The sequence below is a fragment of the Tenebrio molitor genome, chromosome 4, assembly GCF_963966145.1.
Source record: "Tenebrio molitor chromosome 4, icTenMoli1.1, whole genome shotgun sequence".
In the NCBI taxonomy this organism is placed as follows: domain Eukaryota; kingdom Metazoa; phylum Arthropoda; class Insecta; order Coleoptera; family Tenebrionidae; genus Tenebrio; species Tenebrio molitor.
In genome coordinates this window covers 29309695-29331639 of record NC_091049.1, presented here as the reverse complement: position 1 = coordinate 29331639, position 21945 = coordinate 29309695, and the positions used below count along the sequence as shown (strand labels likewise).

At 39.4% G+C, this 21945-nt stretch overlaps 5 protein-coding genes across 5 annotated transcripts; 3 read left to right on the top strand and 2 right to left on the bottom strand.

Moving 5' to 3' along the window:
* Positions 1 to 681: 681 nt before the first annotated feature.
* Positions 682 to 2336, top strand: Cp7Fa (Chorion protein a at 7F). The gene is made up of 4 exons (XM_069046381.1): positions 682 to 953; positions 1002 to 1559; positions 1612 to 1834; positions 1886 to 2336. The coding sequence occupies exons 1-4, from the start codon at positions 900 to 902 to the stop codon at positions 2218 to 2220; spliced, it is 1170 nt and encodes a 389-aa protein (XP_068902482.1). The 5' UTR covers positions 682 to 899; the 3' UTR covers positions 2221 to 2336.
* Positions 2337 to 4187: 1851 nt separating this feature from the next.
* Positions 4188 to 7521, top strand: LOC138128409 (putative autophagy-related protein 11). Its single transcript, XM_069044614.1, has 4 exons — positions 4188 to 4458; positions 4508 to 4675; positions 4725 to 4884; positions 4938 to 7521. Exons 1-4 carry the CDS (start codon positions 4381 to 4383, stop codon positions 7397 to 7399), a joined length of 2868 nt encoding a protein of 955 aa, XP_068900715.1. The 5' UTR covers positions 4188 to 4380; the 3' UTR covers positions 7400 to 7521.
* A 1758-nt stretch (positions 7522 to 9279) lies between these two features.
* On the top strand, positions 9280 to 10302 carry LOC138128408 (peroxiredoxin 2-like). Its single transcript, XM_069044613.1, has 2 exons — positions 9280 to 9672; positions 9722 to 10302. Exons 1-2 carry the CDS (start codon positions 9539 to 9541, stop codon positions 10176 to 10178), a joined length of 591 nt encoding a protein of 196 aa, XP_068900714.1. The 5' UTR covers positions 9280 to 9538; the 3' UTR covers positions 10179 to 10302.
* A 558-nt stretch (positions 10303 to 10860) lies between these two features.
* Positions 10861 to 14925, bottom strand: Elp1 (elongator complex protein 1). The gene is made up of 6 exons (XM_069043762.1): positions 14275 to 14925; positions 13944 to 14230; positions 11700 to 13896; positions 11432 to 11645; positions 11035 to 11381; positions 10861 to 10984 (listed from the first exon to the last, which is right to left on the bottom strand). The coding sequence occupies exons 1-6, from the start codon at positions 14795 to 14797 to the stop codon at positions 10926 to 10928; spliced, it is 3627 nt and encodes a 1208-aa protein (XP_068899863.1). The 5' UTR covers positions 14798 to 14925; the 3' UTR covers positions 10861 to 10925.
* A 57-nt stretch (positions 14926 to 14982) lies between these two features.
* LOC138127708 (chymotrypsin BI-like) lies at positions 14983 to 16195 on the bottom strand. The gene is made up of 5 exons (XM_069043763.1): positions 16036 to 16195; positions 15784 to 15983; positions 15485 to 15732; positions 15296 to 15435; positions 14983 to 15241 (listed from the first exon to the last, which is right to left on the bottom strand). The coding sequence occupies exons 1-5, from the start codon at positions 16111 to 16113 to the stop codon at positions 15080 to 15082; spliced, it is 828 nt and encodes a 275-aa protein (XP_068899864.1). The 5' UTR covers positions 16114 to 16195; the 3' UTR covers positions 14983 to 15079.
* Positions 16196 to 21945: the final 5750 nt, after the last annotated feature.

The window sequence follows — 21945 nt, the reverse complement described above, 5'->3', positions numbered from 1 at the left end:
CGATGTTATTATAACTAAGCTTTATGCAACCGGGCCTAACTATTTTCTAACAAACCGCTTTTAATGCAAACGTAATTATTAGATACATGAAAACTGAAATTTACCACCCAAAAAATACCAATCATAATCAAAACGGATGACAATAAAGTATGGCTTACAATTTTGTTTTTTTTTTTATAAATGACAGAAATTGACGGCTAAAATTTTTTGGCCGCCATAGTACCTACAGTTAGAGATACGGAATTTCGGGCATCACTGTCAATATACTGTCAAAAAATGTAAAATAGGCTTTACATTATTAACGTCAATGATTGACATGCAATTGACGTGAACAGAAAATAAATTTCAAAATTTGACTTTTGAATGTCACGTTGACAATAAAGAGTGATTTACATTGCAATTTTTTGAAGTGACAGAAAAATGATGCCCGAAATTCCGTGTCTCTAACTGTACATTCTATCACATGGAGGAAATCTTCTTTGTGATATTTTTGCACATCTTAGCATAACATCATTATTTTTGATAATTTAAAAAATGGCGTCCAATTTTGACCACAGACTTAGGTAAGTCTGTGACCAGCTCTATTTCGCAATTTTTAATTTCTTGACCTAAATTTGTTTTTTGCCATCAATTCAAGAACTTCTTGAGAGTCCCAGTCACAGTACCAACAAATGATGAGTTTTTAAAAATTTCAGTTATTTTTAATTTACAAGTTGATTCACCTTTCCCAATAAAAACATCACGTAATTAAACAATTTCGCCAATGAACCGCCACGAATTCAACAACCGGTGCGACCTTGCACACCGCACATACTCTGTTCACACAAACAATCTGTCACTCGTATAAAAATGAAGAAACCATCATCAGAATCCAATCAATTCGTTCACTTCACCCAACAATGTACATCTCTTCGATTTTCGTTTTGCTACCGCTAGTGGTAGCCCTGAGTGTGGTAAGTAGATCCCCGTAAATCCGTTCGTTTTTCAACTCCATCTTCAAGGCTCACCCTTTCGGGGGGATGCGGTGCAACTGCGGCCTCGGCTCCGGCGAAGACGTTTGTCACCACCAAAGCGGAAAATGCACTCCTTTGGTGGTACGCCCTGTTGAAGTCCCCAAACCCGTCTTGGCCACCCCCAAGGTCGTGTGCGCCCCCGTCGGTGGAATACCGCCGCTGGTGCCCATCGGGGGACCGTGCAGCTGCCACACTTCTTTGGTCAAACCGGCGGTGGTGCCCAAACCTCCGTGTCTGGCTTGTTCCGGAAGCATCGACGTCAGCAACAACCAACACTTGACTCTCAGTCAGAAACAACAGATCCTCTTCGGCGGTGTCAACGGCATAGACAACGGTAACATGCTGCTGACGACGGCGGCGGCTCGACCAGTTATCGTCGACGACGTGATGGAGCAGTCTAACGTCAATCCCGCCAATTATGTACCAGCAGATCCCGTGTCGCTGTCGGTGGCTTACAAATTGGCGCAAGAATCTTGCAATCACAACGAGGACAAGTTGTCCTTTGGATTCAGGAGCATCCCCAAAGAAATTCCTCTTTACATCAAGGTAATCGGTTTCGTGCGGAATTAGTACTAGATAACAACTGTGACTGATCCAGAGATCCAGAAACAACGTCCCCGAAGAAGATCTCTTCAGTCTCAACGGCCAAATCGTCGAGCTGAAGAAGATCAAGTGTGGTCGAGGTAAATCTCTAGACGATGAAGCTGCCGAACAGTTGGCGGACCTGGAAGAAGAAGAGGAAGAAGAGAAGCAGCAGAAGATCAGCGCGCAGAACTTCAAACGGATCAGTCTTGGAGAAATCGGATACGGCTTGGCCAAAAGTATGCGATTTCTTCTAGTTTTACCACTTTCTTTTACATTTTATTTTCCAGTCCAAGAACCCACATTCATCAATATACAGTCAGCTAGTTCCGCCCCTGACGACGGCTTGTCTGGAAGTATCAAAGACTGCAAAGACGGGTTCAAACCCGGCAACGTGATCATCTCCCAAATACCCAAATTGGAACCCGTTCACATGCCACCCCTTCTACCAGAACCTTGTCCCGCAGAAGACGAACCTTTCCTTCCTCCACCACCGGCCATACCCCCAGGCTCTCTCTTCACCAGTCCCTACACTTACCTCTCCAGTTCTTCTTCGTCGGCCGCCTCCAGCTCCAATCTGTATTCGAAGAGTGTTTTCCTCCAGAAAGTCGGCTGCAATAATTAAACGAACTGAAGAGCTTCCGCGAGCAATCCAACTGGTGTCACGTGGTCTTTCCGCTGTTGTTGTTTTGTTGTGATTGCTTGTAAATATACAACTGTTATGTAAATAAAGAAAGCTAATTGAAATCGTTGTGTCAGTTTTTTGATAAAACGCGAAGGATTTACAAAAATCAAAATAATACATGGAAAAATAAATAATATGAAAAATATTCACGGAATAAAAGATCTGACAGTCTAAAATAGTAGTTTATTTGACGAGTTCATGTGTAAATTGGGGTTTTTTGGCACGAGTGGGCCAAAAAAGGCCCACGAGTGCCAAAAAAGCCCAATTGACACACAAACAAGTTGAATACAACGTTTTTTTATTCGACGAGCCCTTAAAGGGTCCAAATCGCTTAAAACCTTTAAAATTAGCTTGACGTTTCGTTTTGACAAGTGGTGACATTTATCAAAATCCGTTCACACAGGAGAAAATGCGCAAATTCTGACAGTGTCGAACAAAAAAATGTTTTTTAAGTGTATTCCATAGAAACTTTATGGGATTTACTCAATTACAATTAATTCTGTTTTAAGTATTCTGTCTTCGATCTAAAATACCTGAATAAAGTTGTCAGATTTTTTTTTCTGTACAAATAGACATACTCGTAAATAAGAAAAGAGAAAAAAAAATACAATTTTCAGCTGCGGCAATATTTTGAACTTTTTCACTGTGACTTTCAACAAGATAACACTCGACCTCATTCTGCGCCTTCTACAGTGGACGGACGGTGCTGAGTAGCGTGAATGATACAGTTACGAAGATTTAACAGCAATGGAGGAAGAAAGTTGTTATTATGGCTGAGATTTTGGTGGCAATAAAAGTAATTTGTTTGGAGTATAATGTTTATTAATAATATCAATAATTACAGTAACAGTAGTAATTAATAATACATATATCTAGATATAATTACTACATAGCAATATCGTGCGTTCAAATGATAGGCGTTGGAAAAAGTAAACCGTTTAGAACAGTGTAAAGTTTGAATTTACCGCTATTTGATACGAATGACATTTGTTTATGTTTAATCGGCACATAATTGAACATGTTTGTTTTTAGCAGGGGTGTCCTTAGATATTTGCTTCGAGAATAGGAATCATTAGTTACTTTTATTTAATGTAAAACATTACACAGAAAGAAAAAAAAAGAAAGAATTGTTTTATTCTAAATTTTAGGTTAGCTCTCAACATGTTCTAATTAATTTACGCTTTAAAAAATCACAACAGTTGACCCTTTTTTGTGATATAATAAAATTATAGATAACATTATTTTCTTTGTAGGTACCAATAATAATACCTAACACAACTAGGTAATATACAAAATTTTTTCGGCCGACAATTTATTTAAAGCAAAATACAATAATCATTTTTGTTAAAAATTACCAGATAAGGAATTTATTTTTCTTTCATTGGCAACATAAAGGATCCAAGAAGCGACAGTCACGACAAAAGTCACTCAATTCCTCAAATATTCAAAGCCGTTGTCGTCCTCTGTGTTATTACCATAGGGGGGGTTATTACTAAGACGTCGCTTGATACCCCCTCGGCCTCTACTGTTATACACAATGTATAGCTTGCGATAAAGGATACAAATTTGCCCGAAATCAATATTTACACTTAAAAAAAATTGTACAAAAATTCCACATGACATTGACATTTTGTGCTGCCAACCTAAAATCTTTCATTAAAAATGTTTGTTTCGATTTTTTTTCCTAGGCAGGGAAATGCTAGTTTCCAGCCGATTTAGACAAATGGAAAATCAGTGTTTCTAGATGCAGGCCGAAAAAATAAATTAGAAAAAATTCATTGTGAATTTGACTGAGAAAAAGTAAAGAAATTTGGAATTTTTCGTTTGGATTGGCGTCAACCACTTTACTTTTATCTTTCAAATCTCTACAAAATAATTACAATCGACACACGTACCTAGTTTACTATTTGAAAAAAAATGCTTACTATTGTTATGACACTAGATAAGGTCAAAAACCGACACTCGCCAGACCTTCACCTTCCGTTTCTAAACAAAATCGCATCAAAATCACGAACTCTTGTCGTATTTACAAATACGAACCCGTATAAATACCCGAACTAACCCCAACAGACATCATTTCCAAATCAGTCTCGTTCCACAATGAAACTCCAATTCGCAGTTTTAGTTGTGATCTCAGCTCTCGTCGCCTCCATTTCGTGCGACTGCGGCTGTTTGAAAGTAAGTATCCGTCGCGAAGCCGTCCTCAAAGTGACCGATTGATTTCCAGTGCAGCAAACACCTGCAAGTCATCTCGCCCCCGCAGTACCCTTACAAGATCATCGTGAACGGGAACCCTTGCGGCACTTCCAACCCCTACGCCCTTCAGGTGCAGCCAGCGCTGCCGGCGTACGGGTCGTACCTCCCGTCGCAGCTTTCTCAGAACTACGACCATCAGGTAACCGCGTGATTCTCCCGATTTGCGCCCTCTCAAAGACAATTTTCAGCTGGGACTGGGGGCCGCGGGGTCGGGGATCCGTCATCAGTGTCACCCCGTCTACGCCTACCGGTACAAGGTGCAAGCACCCGTTGACCTCCCACCGCCCCTCTCTCCACCAATCACAGGCCTAGTCGCGAGACCTGACCGCGTCGTTATCCAGAGACAGAGTAAGGCCACGCCCATTTCCAGTCAACTCGTGTATTGACGGTCACATTTCCAGATTGTCCAGTCTACGTCGACGACAACGGAGCTTGCGAAGAACTGTTGAGACCCCCGTGCAGATCCATCTTTAACGAGGGCCTCTACGGGATCAGCCAACCCTTGCAGCAAGTCCAAGTGGTCGAGGGGAGATCCAGATCTGGACCCATTCTGGAGCCCATTTCCAATGACGTTTACAGAAAGATCGGGTGCAATTGCAGGTACGATCATAGTGGTAAAAGTAGAGCAAAACGCGAGTTGCCCATATTGAGGAATTCGGTCAATCTGATCATGGGTTTGTTGCCGAACTTCATCCGGTTTCCCATCGAACAGACGTTCAGGTCCTTCAAGCACCATCAACAGATGGAGGATAAGTACCGGTGGAACAGGTTCAGAGCAGAACCACCGGTACGGTTGGTTTCCAGATTTAAAACGAAACCGCCACCGACAGCGAAACCATCCGAGACATTTTTGCAAAAGTTGAAAAAGCTCAACTCGGACCGAGAAAAACGGTCGGTGATTTTTAATCCTGACGAAATCAGTTTGCCTTTTCTTCGGGTCACGGACGTCGAGAACGATCTAGACGATTCAGAAGAAGAAGAAGAGGAAGACGAAGAGCAAGTGGTAAAAAGAAATCCGAGAGATGAATTCTTGCAACCTTTGAATTTTGGACACATTTTTCCTCACAATCCCATCTACTACATTTTGAACACTCCAATCAGATTGCTCCATCAGTTCCATAAGTTGGGCGAGCAGATCTCTCCTGTTTTCAAATCGGTACCGCACGTTTTCGTCAATTCTAGGAAGTACCTAAGAAACGTAGGCAAAAATTTGAGGAACGACGTTTTGAACTTTGCCAGTAATTTTATTGGAGATTTTGACGAGTTCGATACTAACTCTTATAGAGTTGTGAAACCAAGACGGTACCGAAGAAGTCTAGATGGCAAAATGGAACAATACGAACCCGACTACAGTCTAGTCTTTGGCAATCAAACCGAAGAAAATTCTAGAAGGAGGAGATACATTTTGAAAGTGGTCGACGAAGACGAAGTTGAACAATTCCTGAGAGAAAAGCTTGGCGGGCTTGTTGAAACAACAGAAAGACCCAAAAAGAAGAAAGACAAAGAAAGCAACAAGAAGAAACTGGTTGTGGAGAAGTTGTCGTCTAAGTTGATCATCGACAATAATGGTAGACCATTTGTTGAGATAAACGGCGTCAAGAGACCTCTGTTTTTAAGAAAGACTCAACCAGAAGAAATACGGGAAAAGAAGGAAGAAGAAGAAAAAGAAAAGGACGAGACCACACAAGATATGAAGGAAAAAATCAACTCCATAATAGTGAAAGCTCGAGAACGCATCGGTCAAAATCCTCCTTCTGTTAGCATCCAGCAAAACGTCCCCACCCAAATAATCAAAGACCGAATCAATCAGATTTTGACCGAGATACAAGACTTGATTAACATAGATTTCGACAAATACTCGACCGTTTACACCGACTTGTGCAAACTACAGAGTTTCAAAGAGTTATTGGTCAACGACTGGAAGAAGATCTTGATGGAGGACAAACTGAACGACATCTCGAGCAAGATCCGCATCTTGGACGATTTCAAAGAAATGCAAATCCTCAGAGACCAATCGGTCGAAGACATCGCGTCTATCTTGTCTTCAGGTTCCAACTTCATGACGAAGAAACTGATCAAGATGCTGGTGCGCTTGCAGAAATTGCAATGCGTCATTTACAGAGTGGTCGAAGACTTCGGCGAAAAGATCAAGATGGGTACAGATTTCGACGTGCGAAAGGAGATCAAATATGTCGATTATTTGGATGGTTTGCAGTTTATGGTTGGTCGCTCCAAACACGATCTGGAACGTGGTTTGAAGAACGAAAGAGACGTTGCTTTGGAAAACGAAATGTCGGTGCTCGACTCTTTGAGGAAACTGTTGGAGAGCGATGACCCAGACCCGCACAAGTCCTACGAAGAGGCCAAGTTGCTTTGGGAGATCAACAACATCGACAAACTCCAGAAAGACACGATCCTGGAAATGAACGGGAAGATATCCAGAGGACAGAAGGTCCGCAAGGAGTTAAAGATACTCTTCGACTTGCTTCGACAGTTGGAGAACTGCGAAGAGAAGCAGAAGAAGTTGTTGGGGGAGTTGAATCTCAGCCATCACAAAGAGAAGAAACAAGACAAGATCAACGAAAAGGAGAGTAGGCAAGATTTTGACACTGATCATCTAGATGGTTTCGGGCGTAGTAGCAAGGAAAGAAAACAAACATTTGACAATTATAAAGTGGAAGAAGTTAGACACAATACTGGTAGAAAAAGACACCGTGGTCGTAAGATTCTTGTGGAAAACACAAACATGAACAGAAACAGAAACTTCCCACACAAGACCATCATAGAGGACAAAAAACCCATCAAACTGGTCTCGAATGGTTACACCATGACAGCTTACAAAGTCTCGGATGGTCTCGACTGAAGTTTGTACTTGCTCGACTCCTTTTCATTTATTTATTTTTGTATTTTAAATAGACTGATTTGTTTTTTGTTTTTTCCATTGGTTTTTGCCCTTCCTCTTATTAATTCATCTGTTATTTTCTGTTTTAGGACTTAAAGAATTCCCGGGGGGTCATAAAATGCAATGGAAAAAATAGAAATCTTTAGGCGTCCAATTTATTGTTAGAAGATTCACCACAAGGTGGTGGATTTTTTCTTGTCGCTGTAAATTTTAGTTCAATAAAATGATTCGTTCGAGAATTATTGTTTTTATTGTGTTGTAAAAACAGGAAGCAAACGGATTACCTCAAGTATATGAAGTAAGAGATTTTGTTGATCTATGACTGATAAAAGATCTTAAGCCAATTTATCTGGAAGTAACTACAGTCCAGAGCAATCATTTACAACTTTATTTATTTATATACCTAATTCTCTATCTAGACTTCATTATTAAGTAAATAAAAAGAAAAGTTGACGGAGTTATCTTTTAGTATTTCAGATTTCAAGCTTGCAAATGACCTCATCTGTCATTTTTGATTTATACACTTTATTGACAGCGTTTAACAGTTTAACCTTGGTTAGTTCCGTCAAAACGACATAATTTTGGCAAATGTATAATAGAAAATGGAACCAAAGTGTAGTTTAAAATAAAATCCTTGACAGTGTTACCAGAAGTACTATTCCGGACAGGAAATCTTGGCCACGACTGACATCAGCTGACATTTAACTGATAAATATGTGTGAACTGGCCTTTATTGAATATAACCCTACTTTTGACTCGATATCGATAATGCCATTTCTCTGGTTTTTTGATGTCACAAGAAAAACTTCAACGTGATTTTTAATAATTATCATTTATTAATGACACTAATGCTTGGTTTACATCATTTTTTTAGAAATGTCTAAAAAATGTTGGCCAAGATTCCGTGTCCGGAATAGTAAGTACTTACCTACACATTTATAAAAAACTGTAGGTATATGTACAATTGAATAAATCTGTTTCTTTATTTGTGAACTAAAAAATTTTTATTGAAAAACATCATGAAATTGCGAAGATTGTGAAATTCAATTAGTTTCATGGACGTGATAAGATAAAAATAAATAACTCAAAAACAGAGACAAAACATTTCAACAACTTAAAAAGTAAGCATCTCGTCGAACTTGCATTTGAATTTAAATTTTAGTAAGAGAATTTTGAATATTTAATAACTCCTTTATTTTCAACCAATCCTACCAACCACTTTTTAATTTAAAAACGTCTTTCACGTAAAAAACTTTCCTAATAGGATGAAACAAATGACTCACAAATTAGATATTACCTAACCAAAACGACGTTTAAAAAATACGACCTTGAGCCATACGCAACCAGCACTTAAAACAATCTTTTTGTTTAACACCGATTGTCATTCGTACTTTCCTTTATCATAGTTTGTCGGTTCTCGTTAGTCGTTACCTCTTATCAGCTAAATCGCACAGGAAATACGTATAATCATAGTAGATATAATCGTGCAATATGCCGGCGGCCAACAGGCATTCGAATAATCAATCTGTCAGATAAGATAAACTGACATAATACATAGTAGCAGCTCCTGATAAAATCAATCTAATCCAGATTTGGCACCGTTTGAATTGTCATGGATGCGCGACGACATGGCAAACACTCTGGTGATTGTGTAATTACCAATAATTATTCAATCCCCTTATCTCGAACGTGTCAAATATCGGCAAACATTATTAAACAAATTTGTAAACAGAGACGATTCAATTACTGATTAGATCCGTTTCCATTAACAGTTTAACTGAACCGTGCTTACCACAATTTAATTAAAATTGTGCAACAGCCTGAGTCATAGTTGTTTCAAAATTCCCGCGCAGGCAGTGTGAGTCTCTCTCTGTATCTAACTTGCAGAAACACACATCTCTCCGTCTTGCTCGGGGGCGGTGCAATGTCAAAGTCACTTTTTGTCGGTGTGAAGCGGCCATTATTAACGGTTGGACTTTCACCGTTTTATCCGGAAAAAACCGCGCAAACCACGCTCGTCACGCATTCTCATAGCGCATTCTAGCCGTAACTGTTGAAGAGTGTAACACGTGTATCGTTCGGTTCTAGAAGCTTTTCAAGATGCCCGTTCCAAGTCTGCAAAAACCGGCACCGGTGTTCAAGGGCACCGCCGTCGTCAACGGCCAGTTCAAAGAAATCAGTTTGGAGGACTACAAAGGCCAGTACGTGGTGTTGTTCTTCTACCCCTTGGACTTGTAAGTAGCGAAAACCACCCTCGATTTGTATTAATCGTGCTGTCAACAGCACTTTCGTTTGCCCCACTGAAATCATCGCCTTCTCGGACCGCGTCGACGAATTCAAGAAAATCAACACGGCCGTGATCGCCGCCTCCACCGACAGCCACTTCTCCCATTTGGCATGGGTCAACACCCCCCGCAAACAGGGTGGCTTGGGCCAGATGAACATCCCTCTTTTGGCTGACAAGAGCTTCAAGGCTTCGCGGGATTACGGCGTGCTGGACGAAGAGAGCGGCGTCACTTTTAGGGGGCTGTTCATCATCGATCCCAAGGGGACGCTGAGACAGATCACCATCAATGATCTCCCTGTGGGCAGGTCAGTCGACGAGACGCTCCGCTTGGTCCAGGCCTTCCAGTTCACCGACGAACACGGCGAGGTGTGCCCCGCTAACTGGGCTCCCGGGAAGAAGACGATGAAGCCCGACCCCGAGGGAAGCAAGACCTATTTCCAAGAAGCTAATTAGTTTTTTCTACTGTCAGATTTTTGCCAGTGTTCTTTTGCCAATGCTTTTTTGCAGTATTAACCGACTTGTGTTTACTCCTATACACCTAATGTATTTTTTTTTCCAAATAAATCATTTAATTAGTTCGTAACGTTTAAATGTCAATTGTGACAGCACCATACTTGATTTTCTCACAAAAATCCGACTGACCGCCATACTTCCATATAAAAATTATCATTTGCGACAAAAAACGAAAATAAAAAAATTCTCGTCGCTGTGTTCGTCGATCATGCTTTTTTGAAAAATATCAACTTCTTTCAAACTGCAAATTTTTTTAGTTTCTAGCATAGCCAACCTAAAGAAAATGAAAACGGACAAATGATCAAGTAAGATTTTCAACGTTGGCAATCGTCTCGGAAAATTTTGTTTCCTGTTTATGTTGTAATAAAGCTGAAATGGTTTTGGCAACGCTTCTTTACGACACTCTTAAAATATTTTGGTTTATTATGCAGCCTCTTAATAATAATTGTAATGAGAGTTAAACATTTTGTTAAAAGTAACAAAATGTCAAAACTAGTGAGTTGTTTTGCAAATTTTCTTTAGTTGTTCATTGGTCTGTAGTTGTTATTAATTGTGATTGTGAACAGCAAAAGTGAAAGTATTTTGTGTAAAGTATAATTTCTTAAGTCATTGAAACAAAGGGTTAGATTTCCTCGTTACTAATTTACGATTTATTTATAAATTTCTTTAGTTTCCATTAATTGCTAATTAAAACAAGTTCAAGTTCCAGGTGTTACGGCCGCTAGGTGGCGTCCTGTACTCGACATCTGAAACAAAGTCCCGTCACGTGACCGTACAACTGCCGCCTCCAACTGACCTAAATGTTCGAAATTTTCCAAATCCGCCAGTTCTTTAGGATCCTGCGTCTGTCTGTGTGTGTTGAAATGTGGCGGCCATATTTCCTTCAATCCTTCTTCTATTTTACCGTCGACGCTCCAGTAGTAATCGTGAATTTTTTTGACGTCCTGATAGGAAATGTCGGTTTCTTGCAAAGCGAGGAGACACCAAGCCCGCACCTCTTCGCCCTTACCGTAAAACTCCTTAATGGTAGAATGGAGCGCCCTGATCAACGCTATGTCTTCGTACACCCCACCCTGACGCAGATCCTGTTTTTTCTTTTCTTCTTTTCGACGATTTCTCGACGAAGCTGTCGAACTGCGAGACCTGCAACAACTGAATGAAGAGCGTGCACCACAAAAACAAACGTTACTCGCCTCGACGACCTAGACGATTTCGTTATGGTACTGCCCGCGTCCGAGAACAAGTCGTCTCGGTCGTCGTCGTCGTAGGTTCTGTTGAATTTATCGACTTTGATTTGTCTGACTTGGGCCAATCTCGTCCTGTACTGGTCGTAAGTGTCGAACAGTTCGATCAGTTTTTCCCCGAAATGCGTCTTCTGTCGATGCAACATCGGCAGTACTTCGAACGCTGCAAAACCAATGAGTAATATTAGATCAAAGACAGTTGTGTTGTCGACAGTACCGATTATTTCTCTCTGGTTGTGTCTGGTTGCAACGTGGATCGCCTCTTCCAGGAAGTAATTCCGCGCCAGCACGTTCACCGCCATTTCGAAGTCGTTGGCGTAGTGTTCGTACAAAATGGCGGCGTCTTTGACGGTGCTGCGGTCACCCGCCAGCGCCCTGGCCATACAACCGATCATCCGCAACTTGACCTTCTCTTCGACCTTGAGTTCGTTCATCAAGTTTATGATCTCTCTCCAGTGCATGCATTTCTTAAACTCTTCCAGGGCCTCTTCCAGTAACTTAGCCCTCCTGAAAATCGTCCCCGCCTCTCGGTGGCAACCTCTCCTGCTCAGATCCTGGCCGAAAGCCAGACTGACGGTTCGATGGTGCCGATGGTTTTTAGGACAACTCTCGTACGCTTCGCGACTGACGTTGTGGCTCTTAATGAAGGAGGAAATCTCGTCGGCGCTGGAATCGGCGCAGCGCAACAGATACGCGACTGCCGCTTGCGGTTTCTTGCAGAAAACGTTGATCTTGAAGCGTCTCTCGACCTCCGACAGATTCTTCAAGCTGTTCAGTTGCGGTTCGTAAACTCGGGGGTCGAGTTGACAGCAACTGGCCACGAAACGCGCCAGATCTAAGTCGTAGAGGAGCAGAGATTCGCTGTAGAGATCGTCTTGGGTGCAACCGTAAGTCTTGAGGGTGTTTATCGCCTCGATTAAATTTTTCTTCAAGGCGGGATCGTCGAAGGAGCGCCTCAACAAGTCTTGTAGGTACATTAGGGCGTATCTGAGGGCGAAGAAATTCAAATTTATCGCCATGATGGTGGTTATGTACGGGGCGTAGTCGATCTTGTCGAAATACTTGAACATCCCCTCGAAGATGGCGGAGATTTTATCGGGATGCTCTTCGGACTTCCCCCAGTTCTTGTACAGCGTGTTCAGCACGTTCACCTCCTCGAACTCCAAACACATCCGACTCAGCTCGTTTACGGTTTTCGCCCCACGGATGAACCGCTCGATTTGCCCCAAGAATCGTTTCGAGTCCAGATCGAACAGTAAATTGGCGTTGAGTTTCTCCAAACGGATGAAACGCATCGCTTCCTCCCAGTTTCTGTTGGACAAAAGACAATCCAAAATGTCGATTGATATTAACCGACAGGAGATCGTCTCGAGATTTCCCCTCGGCAGTTGGAGGACAATCCTGGGGGAGTCTGGAATGGCCGCCACGATAGTGGCTCCCTGTTCGATGTTTCGACGATAATTTTGGATGGAACTGTCTTCCAAATACTCTTCCTCCAGTCGTAAGCAATGCAGTTCGTTCTCTTTGGTCGTGTATAAGAGATACTCTCCGAAAATCGTGTACGAATTGACACAATCGCTCAGTTTTTGATTGTTGACGTAAAAATGACAGTTCGTTGTCAATTGACAGTTGTAGATTTTATCGTTGACAATTTTGACAGTTTGTCGTAGCGAGTTCGGACAAGAACTGTCATTCATGTACACCATAACCTCAACTTGCTTCAAACCTTCAACTACTTCGTTACGCGAGAGCGGTATCAAATGTCGCAATCGATCAATTGTAGAATTAATAAGAATTGCGGCGCTTTTTTGGGGGTTAATACTGTAGAAAACCACCCCAGATTCGTTTTCTGCTGCCAAATAGATAATCTGCTTCTTGAATATGAAGTGGTGGAAGGTTAGCGGAAATTGACAAGCGTCATTAATCACCTCCTCTAGATTGACGGTGACGATGAATTCAGCTTTGTCAATATCGATGATTTTTAAATGATTTTTTGAATCTATAATGGCGGCGTCGCTGTTTTTCAACATAACAAAATTAATTGGACTGTCGTTTATTATTTTTTTCGAGCACATGATCGGGGGAATCACCGCTTCGCTGAAGTCAGTCAGTTGGAGCGTTTGTCCGTCAATTACTGCACAAACTGCCGAGGAATTACAGACTGAAGTGCGAAATGTGTAATTTACGATTTGTTTTTTTGTCACTGCTCTTAGTACAAACGTAAATTGGGTGGTCTCTACCCAATCAAAATAGAGTAGTGGATTGTCAGCCCTGAAGGTCAGAGTCTGCTTACTGTACCATTTGTAGTTGCTTGCCGTCAGCAAATGAATATTTTGCGAATCTGTCGCTGGAGTCTCAGTGTGTATTGTTAAAATTTGGGCACAAGGACTCCATTTTAAGTCTCTAACTGTAACCTGAAAAACTAACCTCAATTTTGTTCTCCTGTCAAATCAATACTCACAGTGCTAAAATCTAAATCAAAACTGAACCTCTTCTGGCCGTTTTTCTCGAAAATGACAATGCTTTCTCTATCCGTGATCGCTAACGTCGCTATCATGTTGCCAGTTGGTCGCCAAGCAATCAGCTGTTGCAACCCTGGACACTCCTCTGACCGATACAACGCCTTGCAAGGCGTTTCGAAAACAACAAATGCTCTCTTGTTGTCGACCCAATAGTTAACAACAAACATTTCGCCATTTCCGCGCCACGAAATCGTCGGTCTTGCATCGTCGACTGGTTTTGCTTCAACTGCGCAAAAAGTGAGGTTATGTCGAAACGTCAAATCAAAATACCTGGCTCCGATTTCTTGAGTTTGCCTTCGGAACCCCTGAACTGCGTCTCTTTAGAGCCCCAACCCACGTAGACGGTGTCCGGAATTTTCGCGTTCACGCTGCTTTGTCCTTGTGAAAAGATTTGTCCATTTTCGTAGTCAAAGTTGTATGTGGCTACATCACCATTTTGAAACACAATTGCGATGATTTCTTCGGTGAGGTTCCAACTGGCGGCGGCGATTGGTTGCTCAAATTTGTACGTTTGCAGTTCGATGCTCCCATCTGGGTCAAATATGCACACGTTGTTTTGAGTTACAATGCAGATTTTATTCTCGAAAGCTAAAAACTTCACACTGGTGGCACCTTCGAAGTTTTGAGGGCACAGCTCAGTTGTTTTGTTGTTATTTATCTCATGTTTATGTAAGGTGTTGTTGTGGATGAAGTAGAGAGAGTCTGACGTTTGGGTGAAAACTTCGACATCTGAGAAGGTGTCAGACACTGTTTTATGCTCTAATTCTAATAATTCCAAGTTCTTCATTGTCATAAAAGAAATATCTTCTTTTATCAAGATACTAACGCAGTAACTATCACATTTGCACGTTTTAGGTTAAGTCAGGTTAACCATGTTTTCGATGCGATGAGTCGATGAGTGTCACCATGCTCACCAATCACAAATCTTGACGTCAGTAAAGTCCCTAGATTCTACTAAATAGAAGAAAGAACAATAAATTTAACATAACTATTTTTATTTTACTTAACTAAATATACATATAAGAGCCTTGTCATTAAACGTTTCAATCTGTTTTTTTTTTTTTGGTTTTTGTTTTTAAACTCCGGCATTCGAACTGATCCAGCTTCTGTATGCTGCAGTTCTGGTGTAGGCTGAAGGATATCCTTTAGCGCATCCAGCAGAGCTACCGAAACTGACGATACCCACATGAACGGCACTGGTACCAGAACCGGTGACCAATGGGCCACCACTGTCACCCTGCGAATCAAAAAAATGATTTTAGCACTAACCCATATCGGTAGCACAACTTACATTGCAGGTGCTCTGGATGGTACTGCCTGTGCAGCAGACGATTCCAGACTGGATGATGCTACCGTAGGTGTTGGCGCAGACGGTGTTGCTGATGGTGCTCAAGCCGACGTAATTCAGAGTCTGACTGATCGAGCTCGAACCTATAGATGACAAAATAATAAGGGTTGAAACTATAATGGAGATTCTTACTGTCGCTGGTCCTTCCCCATCCGCTCACAGTGACCGAAGCTCCGGTACCAAGAGTACTGGAAGAGAGACTGATGGTCCTAATGTTGGTGGAGGTGGCAACGGAAGTGGAGAGTTGGATGAGGGCGATATCGTTGGCGAGGGTGGACGACGAGTAGCTAGGATGAGCCACGACTCTGCTGGCCTGGGCTGTGACACGGCTGCTGTCGCTCAAGGAGACGACTCCCAAGTAGGCGGTGATGGCGCTGACTCTGCAGAAAAGCGGCTGTGACAAACGCAAGAATAAACTTCTCGGGACTTACCCTTGTGTGCAATGGGCGGCTGTGAGGATCCAGTTAGAGCTGATCAGTGCTCCACCACAGAAAGAGGTTCCACCGGAGACGGTCAAGTAGAGGGCGGCTTGCCACGGGAACTGACCCTTGCTCGCTGCACTGCCACTGATGATGCGGCCGCTGATCTCCCTGAAGGGGGCATATCTCATAGACGTGGTCGCTGGAGGGGCCTACAGTTCAATTTTATTAGTAAAAAAAAATAATCAAAAAATAAAGACTTACTCCTGGCAGAAGCGGGAGTTCTGCTGGCAGAGCCAAAGCGGAGGCCGCGCACAGGACGAGTAGAGCGAGGTGAAGCATTGTGGTTTTGGAAGTGAGGATTGTACAGAGACGAGTTCTTTTATATCGATTTGTAGACAAATGGATGCGATTTAATAGTAGAGCATTATGGCTTAAGCGACAGCTATGTCTTAGTAGAGATTAACATGTGATTAACTGATATTTTTTCGATGACAGTAATTGATTGGTGCTGGATTAGTATCGAGATTCTTGGGAACGTCGATTATACTGGTTTTATTTTTGAGTAGCTCTGTAAAGTTTCTAATAACGCAGAGAAAGAGAAAAGCTGCTAAGTACAACTTGCTAGGGCCAATCCAGATTAAGCATAGTTTATTTTTTTTTTTGTTCGACACTGTCAGAATTTGTGAATTTTCTCCTGTGTGAACGGATTTTGATGAATTTGACAACTTGTCAAAACGAAACGTCAAGTTAATTTTAAAGATTTTCAGTCATTTGGAGCTTTTGGGGGGCTCGTCGAACAAAAAAAAACGTTATATTCAACTCGTTCTTGTGTAATTTGCGCTTTTTTGGCACTCGTGGACCTGTCCCACTCATGCCAAAAAGGCCCAAATTACACACGAACTCGTTAAATAAATAAATATTTTACAATTGTAGTCTGGAATTTGTAAAAATGAGAGTAATAACTAGAAGCTACAAATTATTATTAATAAAATTAATTGCGTAGCTTAACTGTAATCCGTACACACATACTTAAGTAGATAGCTTACAGATAGAGAATTACGAGACATTATTTAACTGTGTTGGATATTATGTATAGAAAAACTCAAAATTTTACAAAAAATAAATACATAACAGTTAATTTGTACGACCTTCCTTTTATTAAAAAAAAATTATATTCATAACATTTAAATTATATTAAAATTAGAGTGTCACAGTAAGCACATTATTATTGCCGTTATCAATGTTGCGTTTTATAAAAAGTTTACGTGATCTTCTGTCTGTCTCACTTTTTTGAATTTTTAACGAATGGGTTCTGGTAGTGACCCTCGAAGAGGTTACATGATTGGATTGATTACTTGTGAAGTGGATTAAGATTTGTTGAAAAAATGATTGATGGATATGAATTCCAAAAATATCAAGGCATAGGTATGTCAATTTGGCTTATTTTTCAAGCAAGTCGAAAATTTTCAAATTATATTTCAATTTAGATAGATTGTCAGTATGGAGAGTACTTTATTGAATATCGTTGGATCAAGTGTGTAAGCCCTACGAGGGATTATAAGGAAAAATAAAATAAAAAATAACCAAGTAAATTACTTTGATAATGACAAATACCTAAAATACGATTTTTTAGTGTCTTTGGGTCATAAAATATCTATAGCTGGTTATTAAGAAAGATTTATGTTTCTGAACAAAACAGACTGTTGTAAATTCGTTTAATCTTTTAAAAATAGTTTCAGTTTTTTAATTTATAAATCAGCTGTTTTTGTAAGTTTGTTTGTTAAGTGCGTGACGATTAATCTGCGACTTAAGCGTTTCAAGTTTAATAATAAAACTACTAAGAGGGTCCCCTCAGTACACATAATTTTTTTTAGCAAATATACCCTGTTTTTAGTCTATTTAAATAGCAAATACTTGAATGATTTAGCCCTAATTTTATAAGGTAGAAGGTGTGTTATACAAACTCATGTATGCAGATAACGTTTTTAAATGAAATTGATAGATTTTTCCGACGAATAAAACACCCTGTCTCTAAAATTGATGTAAAACTGTATTTATTAATGAATTAGTATTATATGTACAGTCGATGGACAAATAAAACTGGGACAAAAATGACAATCCCATTAGTCAAAATTTACAAATTTGCATCGTTTAATTACGGCTTTATCACAAATAGGTTAACTTTGGTATATGACATATTGTATAGACACTGACAAATATATTGACAATTCAATGGTCTGATTTACACAGATTAAATTTTAAGTGTCCCAGTTTTATTTGTCCACCGACCGTACATATGCGTGTTGGTTTTGTAAATATACTCAATTTCATATAAATGTGCATCTAAGCAAGCCATGAAAATCTGATTTTCTGTTGGTAATAAAGCTAAAGCTAGTGACTTTGACTTAAAGTTGCTTGCTCTGCGCGAATCCGATTTGACTAATTTTTCAGTTTTTGTCCATTTTAACATTGCTGATTTCAAAAGCAATGTTACGTCTTTTTACTGATTAAATTAAAGTAATTCTTATTTGTTTTTGTCTTTGTATTTTTACCAAGTAAAGATTTATTGGACATGACCTTCATAAATGTGACTTTTGTAATGTAACTAAATTAAAGGTGCTTTTACAAATGCACAGCTCACTTGATGAACATTTATATGAAATCAATTATATGTATTTAGTTAATTTTAGTTCTTTTCATTTTTGTTTGGTTTTGTCGGTTTAGTTTTAGCGCATAGTTTAATTTAGTTTTAAAAATTCAATTCGAAAATAGTTGCACCCTCTTTAATTGGTTATTGCGCGTTAACCGATTCACAATTTCGTGCAAAATCGGGGTTGACGAAACCTCCCCCACCGGTGAGGGACATTTTTTGGAAGAAAGAGAGACTTCGAATTTGACCGTCTTAGTGAAAACACATACAGTCTATTTTTTAATCAAAGAACCACAACCTGTTGATTTAGGTTTGTAAATATAAAATTTTACTAAATTTAGGGAATTTAATGATGTCGATTGGCTATACCAGCCAACATCTGTCATTTTTAATGTCCTTGAAAGTACGCAAACTCGCAGCTAAAATTTGAATGTGTTATTAAAAATGCCTCGCAAAGTAAGACATTTATTAAACTCTCAAATGAGTTGTTATTAGTTGTTATTAACTTTATTAACATGCTGCGCTACTAATATCTCTAATAACCTCAATCTTTTATGATGAGATTTTTCACCCTATGTCAAAAGTGTACAATGTTGTCAGCTCTATTTTGGGTGTAAATTGCGGTGTTGTGGTTCTTTGATTAAAAAATAGACTATAGTTTCGTAACCATCGTCTCGTGTCGTGAAACCCACTTAATCCAAAATTATCGTTAAATTCCACCCATGCCAATCGGTCCATGGTCTCTTCGCGGTCCGCATAAAAAGGTAAGTCAATTTTGATTTAACGAATTGTGGATCACGGAGAAAATTGAACAAAGCTCTTCGCTTAGGTGGGCTTAAGTCAACAAAAACTGACTTAAGTGCCCTGGAGACAAACAATGCGATTTTACCGTTTTGAATTTTGTACTAGTAGGCCCCTCCAGAACACTTTTTAAAAAAGCAAATTTTTCAAGGATTTATTAAATTTAGTGCAAAAAATTATAAGTACATTATTATTTCATTAATTTAAAGTATGTATTGTAATAATTAAACGACACACTCATCTATTCATTCCATTCTTTGTTTAACGTAAGTATTCCATTTGGTCCATTCTGCTGGTCGCCGTCAGAATTGCAAGAATAAAATAACAAAATGAAAAGTACCTACTGTTAAACCATTCTTACAAAGGGTCCAAATCTCCCAACGCTCTAATTAATCTTGTTCTTTCTTGTAATGTTCCAAATTTAATTGTAATGTTTAAATAATCGGTCATACGCAGTTTTATTCCTGTCTCTTCCGTTAACACCAACGGTTGTCTGGGAAGCACAAAATTATCAATATCAAGTAATCGATCAGATGGTTTTATTGTTATTTTTCTTTGACTCGATGTAACCGTTTTGTCAACGAATTCTTCACCAGCGAAAACTTTGGCAGTTGTACTGAAAGGCATTGTTGACCGTCTGTGTTCAAGAGCCAACTGAAATAATCTCAGTTCTTCTATGCGTGATTTTCTTACCCCAAAACGTTTTTGCTCCATTGTGCTATCGTAAATGATAAGCAAATACAGAAAAGAGTTGATTTAAAAGGAGGCTAACAAATAATAATTTCAATTAATTTAGGGAAATAGTTTATCTAGTGGTATTACTTACCTCAAATTCATAAAAATAAAAAACACAAAAATGCAATTAATAGAATAATTTCAACTGTTATGGAATTGAGTCTTCGATAACTGACTTTTCGTTTATTATTAATTTAAAATACAGTAGGTACAAATACGAACAGTTCTCAGTATGTGGATGAACGCGTCTAAACACGGTTGTGAAACAAGGGAAAATGAATAACAAAATTATAATAGTGTTTGTAATAGATAACAAGTGTTGACTTAAAGAAAATGAAATGATGAATTTCTTAATTAAATCTTAAATGCCTATACTTGTTTGAAAGAACAAAATAAAATGAAATATAGTCGTTTTCAGTGACATCCGTGCTGTCAATATGACAGTAGGTTGGCATTATTTGCTGTTTCAATTTAGTAATTTTGAATTTCCTAACTTGGCAATTTAGCTTGACGCGACAAATTGACAAATTCAAATTATTATCTATGATTTCCAACAAATCAAAGAAAATATGTAGTCTGATTTGGATTCCGAGGATGACATAGTTCAACTATCTTTTACACCATGTTGAAGACTGAATTTTATTATTTATTGTTGATGTTTCACGAAATATAAATTTTCTTTTACCATAACCTCAATTTCTTGTTTGACATTTTTTTAACTAGGATTTGCTTATACTGTGAATATTGATTATGGATTTGTGTGTACAATCTGCACCAACATATTAAAAATGACACTGACAGCACGGATGTCGTTGAAAACGACTATAGAAAGAAAGTGATTTCGACAGAAATGCAGCAAATTGGCAATAAGAAAGTTATTCATCGTCGAACTAGAGAAATAATTTTTAATACGTTTGATTAAGTATATGAAAATAACTTTTCGTTTTGAAGCACTGACAAAAATTGGTTTCCTTAGAATTTGTTTTTTCAACCTATTTAGCGAAAATTTAAATTTACCTAGACATTCCTTTTTACGGCGTTTATGAGAAATTTGACACTGACAATACATTTTTGTGACATTTCTCAGTCTTTTGTTTCCGCCACCAAATATGAAAATACCTCTAGTACTTATATTAATGTATCGTGTGTTCCACAAAAAACTCACTCGCAGCAAGCCATGACAAAAGTAAAGTATGTCTTAGTACTATGGCGGCCAAAAAATTTCGGCCGTCATTTTTCCGTCATTTCAAAAAAATCGGTGTAGTCCATTCCTTATTGTCATTATGATTGATGTTTTTACTTGTCACTTTTGAAAGTCAAGCAAAATGCCATCGGTATCAAATTTTAATAAAATCAAAATAGTAACTCTTGCACAAAGAGGAATGTCCCAAGCTCAGATTTCGATGGACCTTCGTATACCTAAAAGTACAATTTCGTCCATTCTTCAGAAATGGAGACAAAATGGAATGGAACTATTGAAAGACGCCAAGGCTCAGGGAGGCCTAGCACATTTACTGCAGAAGAAGATAATATGCTTCTCAATAGATTACGCAATAGCCCTTTTATGACGGCTGTTGAAGGGGTAAATACAAGCAAATACAACGGAAAGGAGCGGTCGATTTTCGGCAAACATATGGGCATGGATTTTAGTAGATAGACCTGGGCTAATGTTGTCTCTAGAAGATCGGCTCAACAGTGATGTTTATGTTAGGATTCTTGAAGACGTGATGATGCCTTTAGTTTCAAGAATTTTTCCGAATTTTAACTTCATATTTCAACAAGACAATTGTTCAATGCATTCAGCACATAGGGTAGCAGAATGGTAGCATAAACGTTCTTGACTGGCCAAGTCGCAGTCCAGATTTTTGGTTCGTAATTTGCAACAACGACAAGTAATTCGGAATAGGGCAGAACTTTTAACTGCGATTACTAATGCATGGCAATCATTACATAGGAATTATCACAGAGATTTATGCCTCTCCATC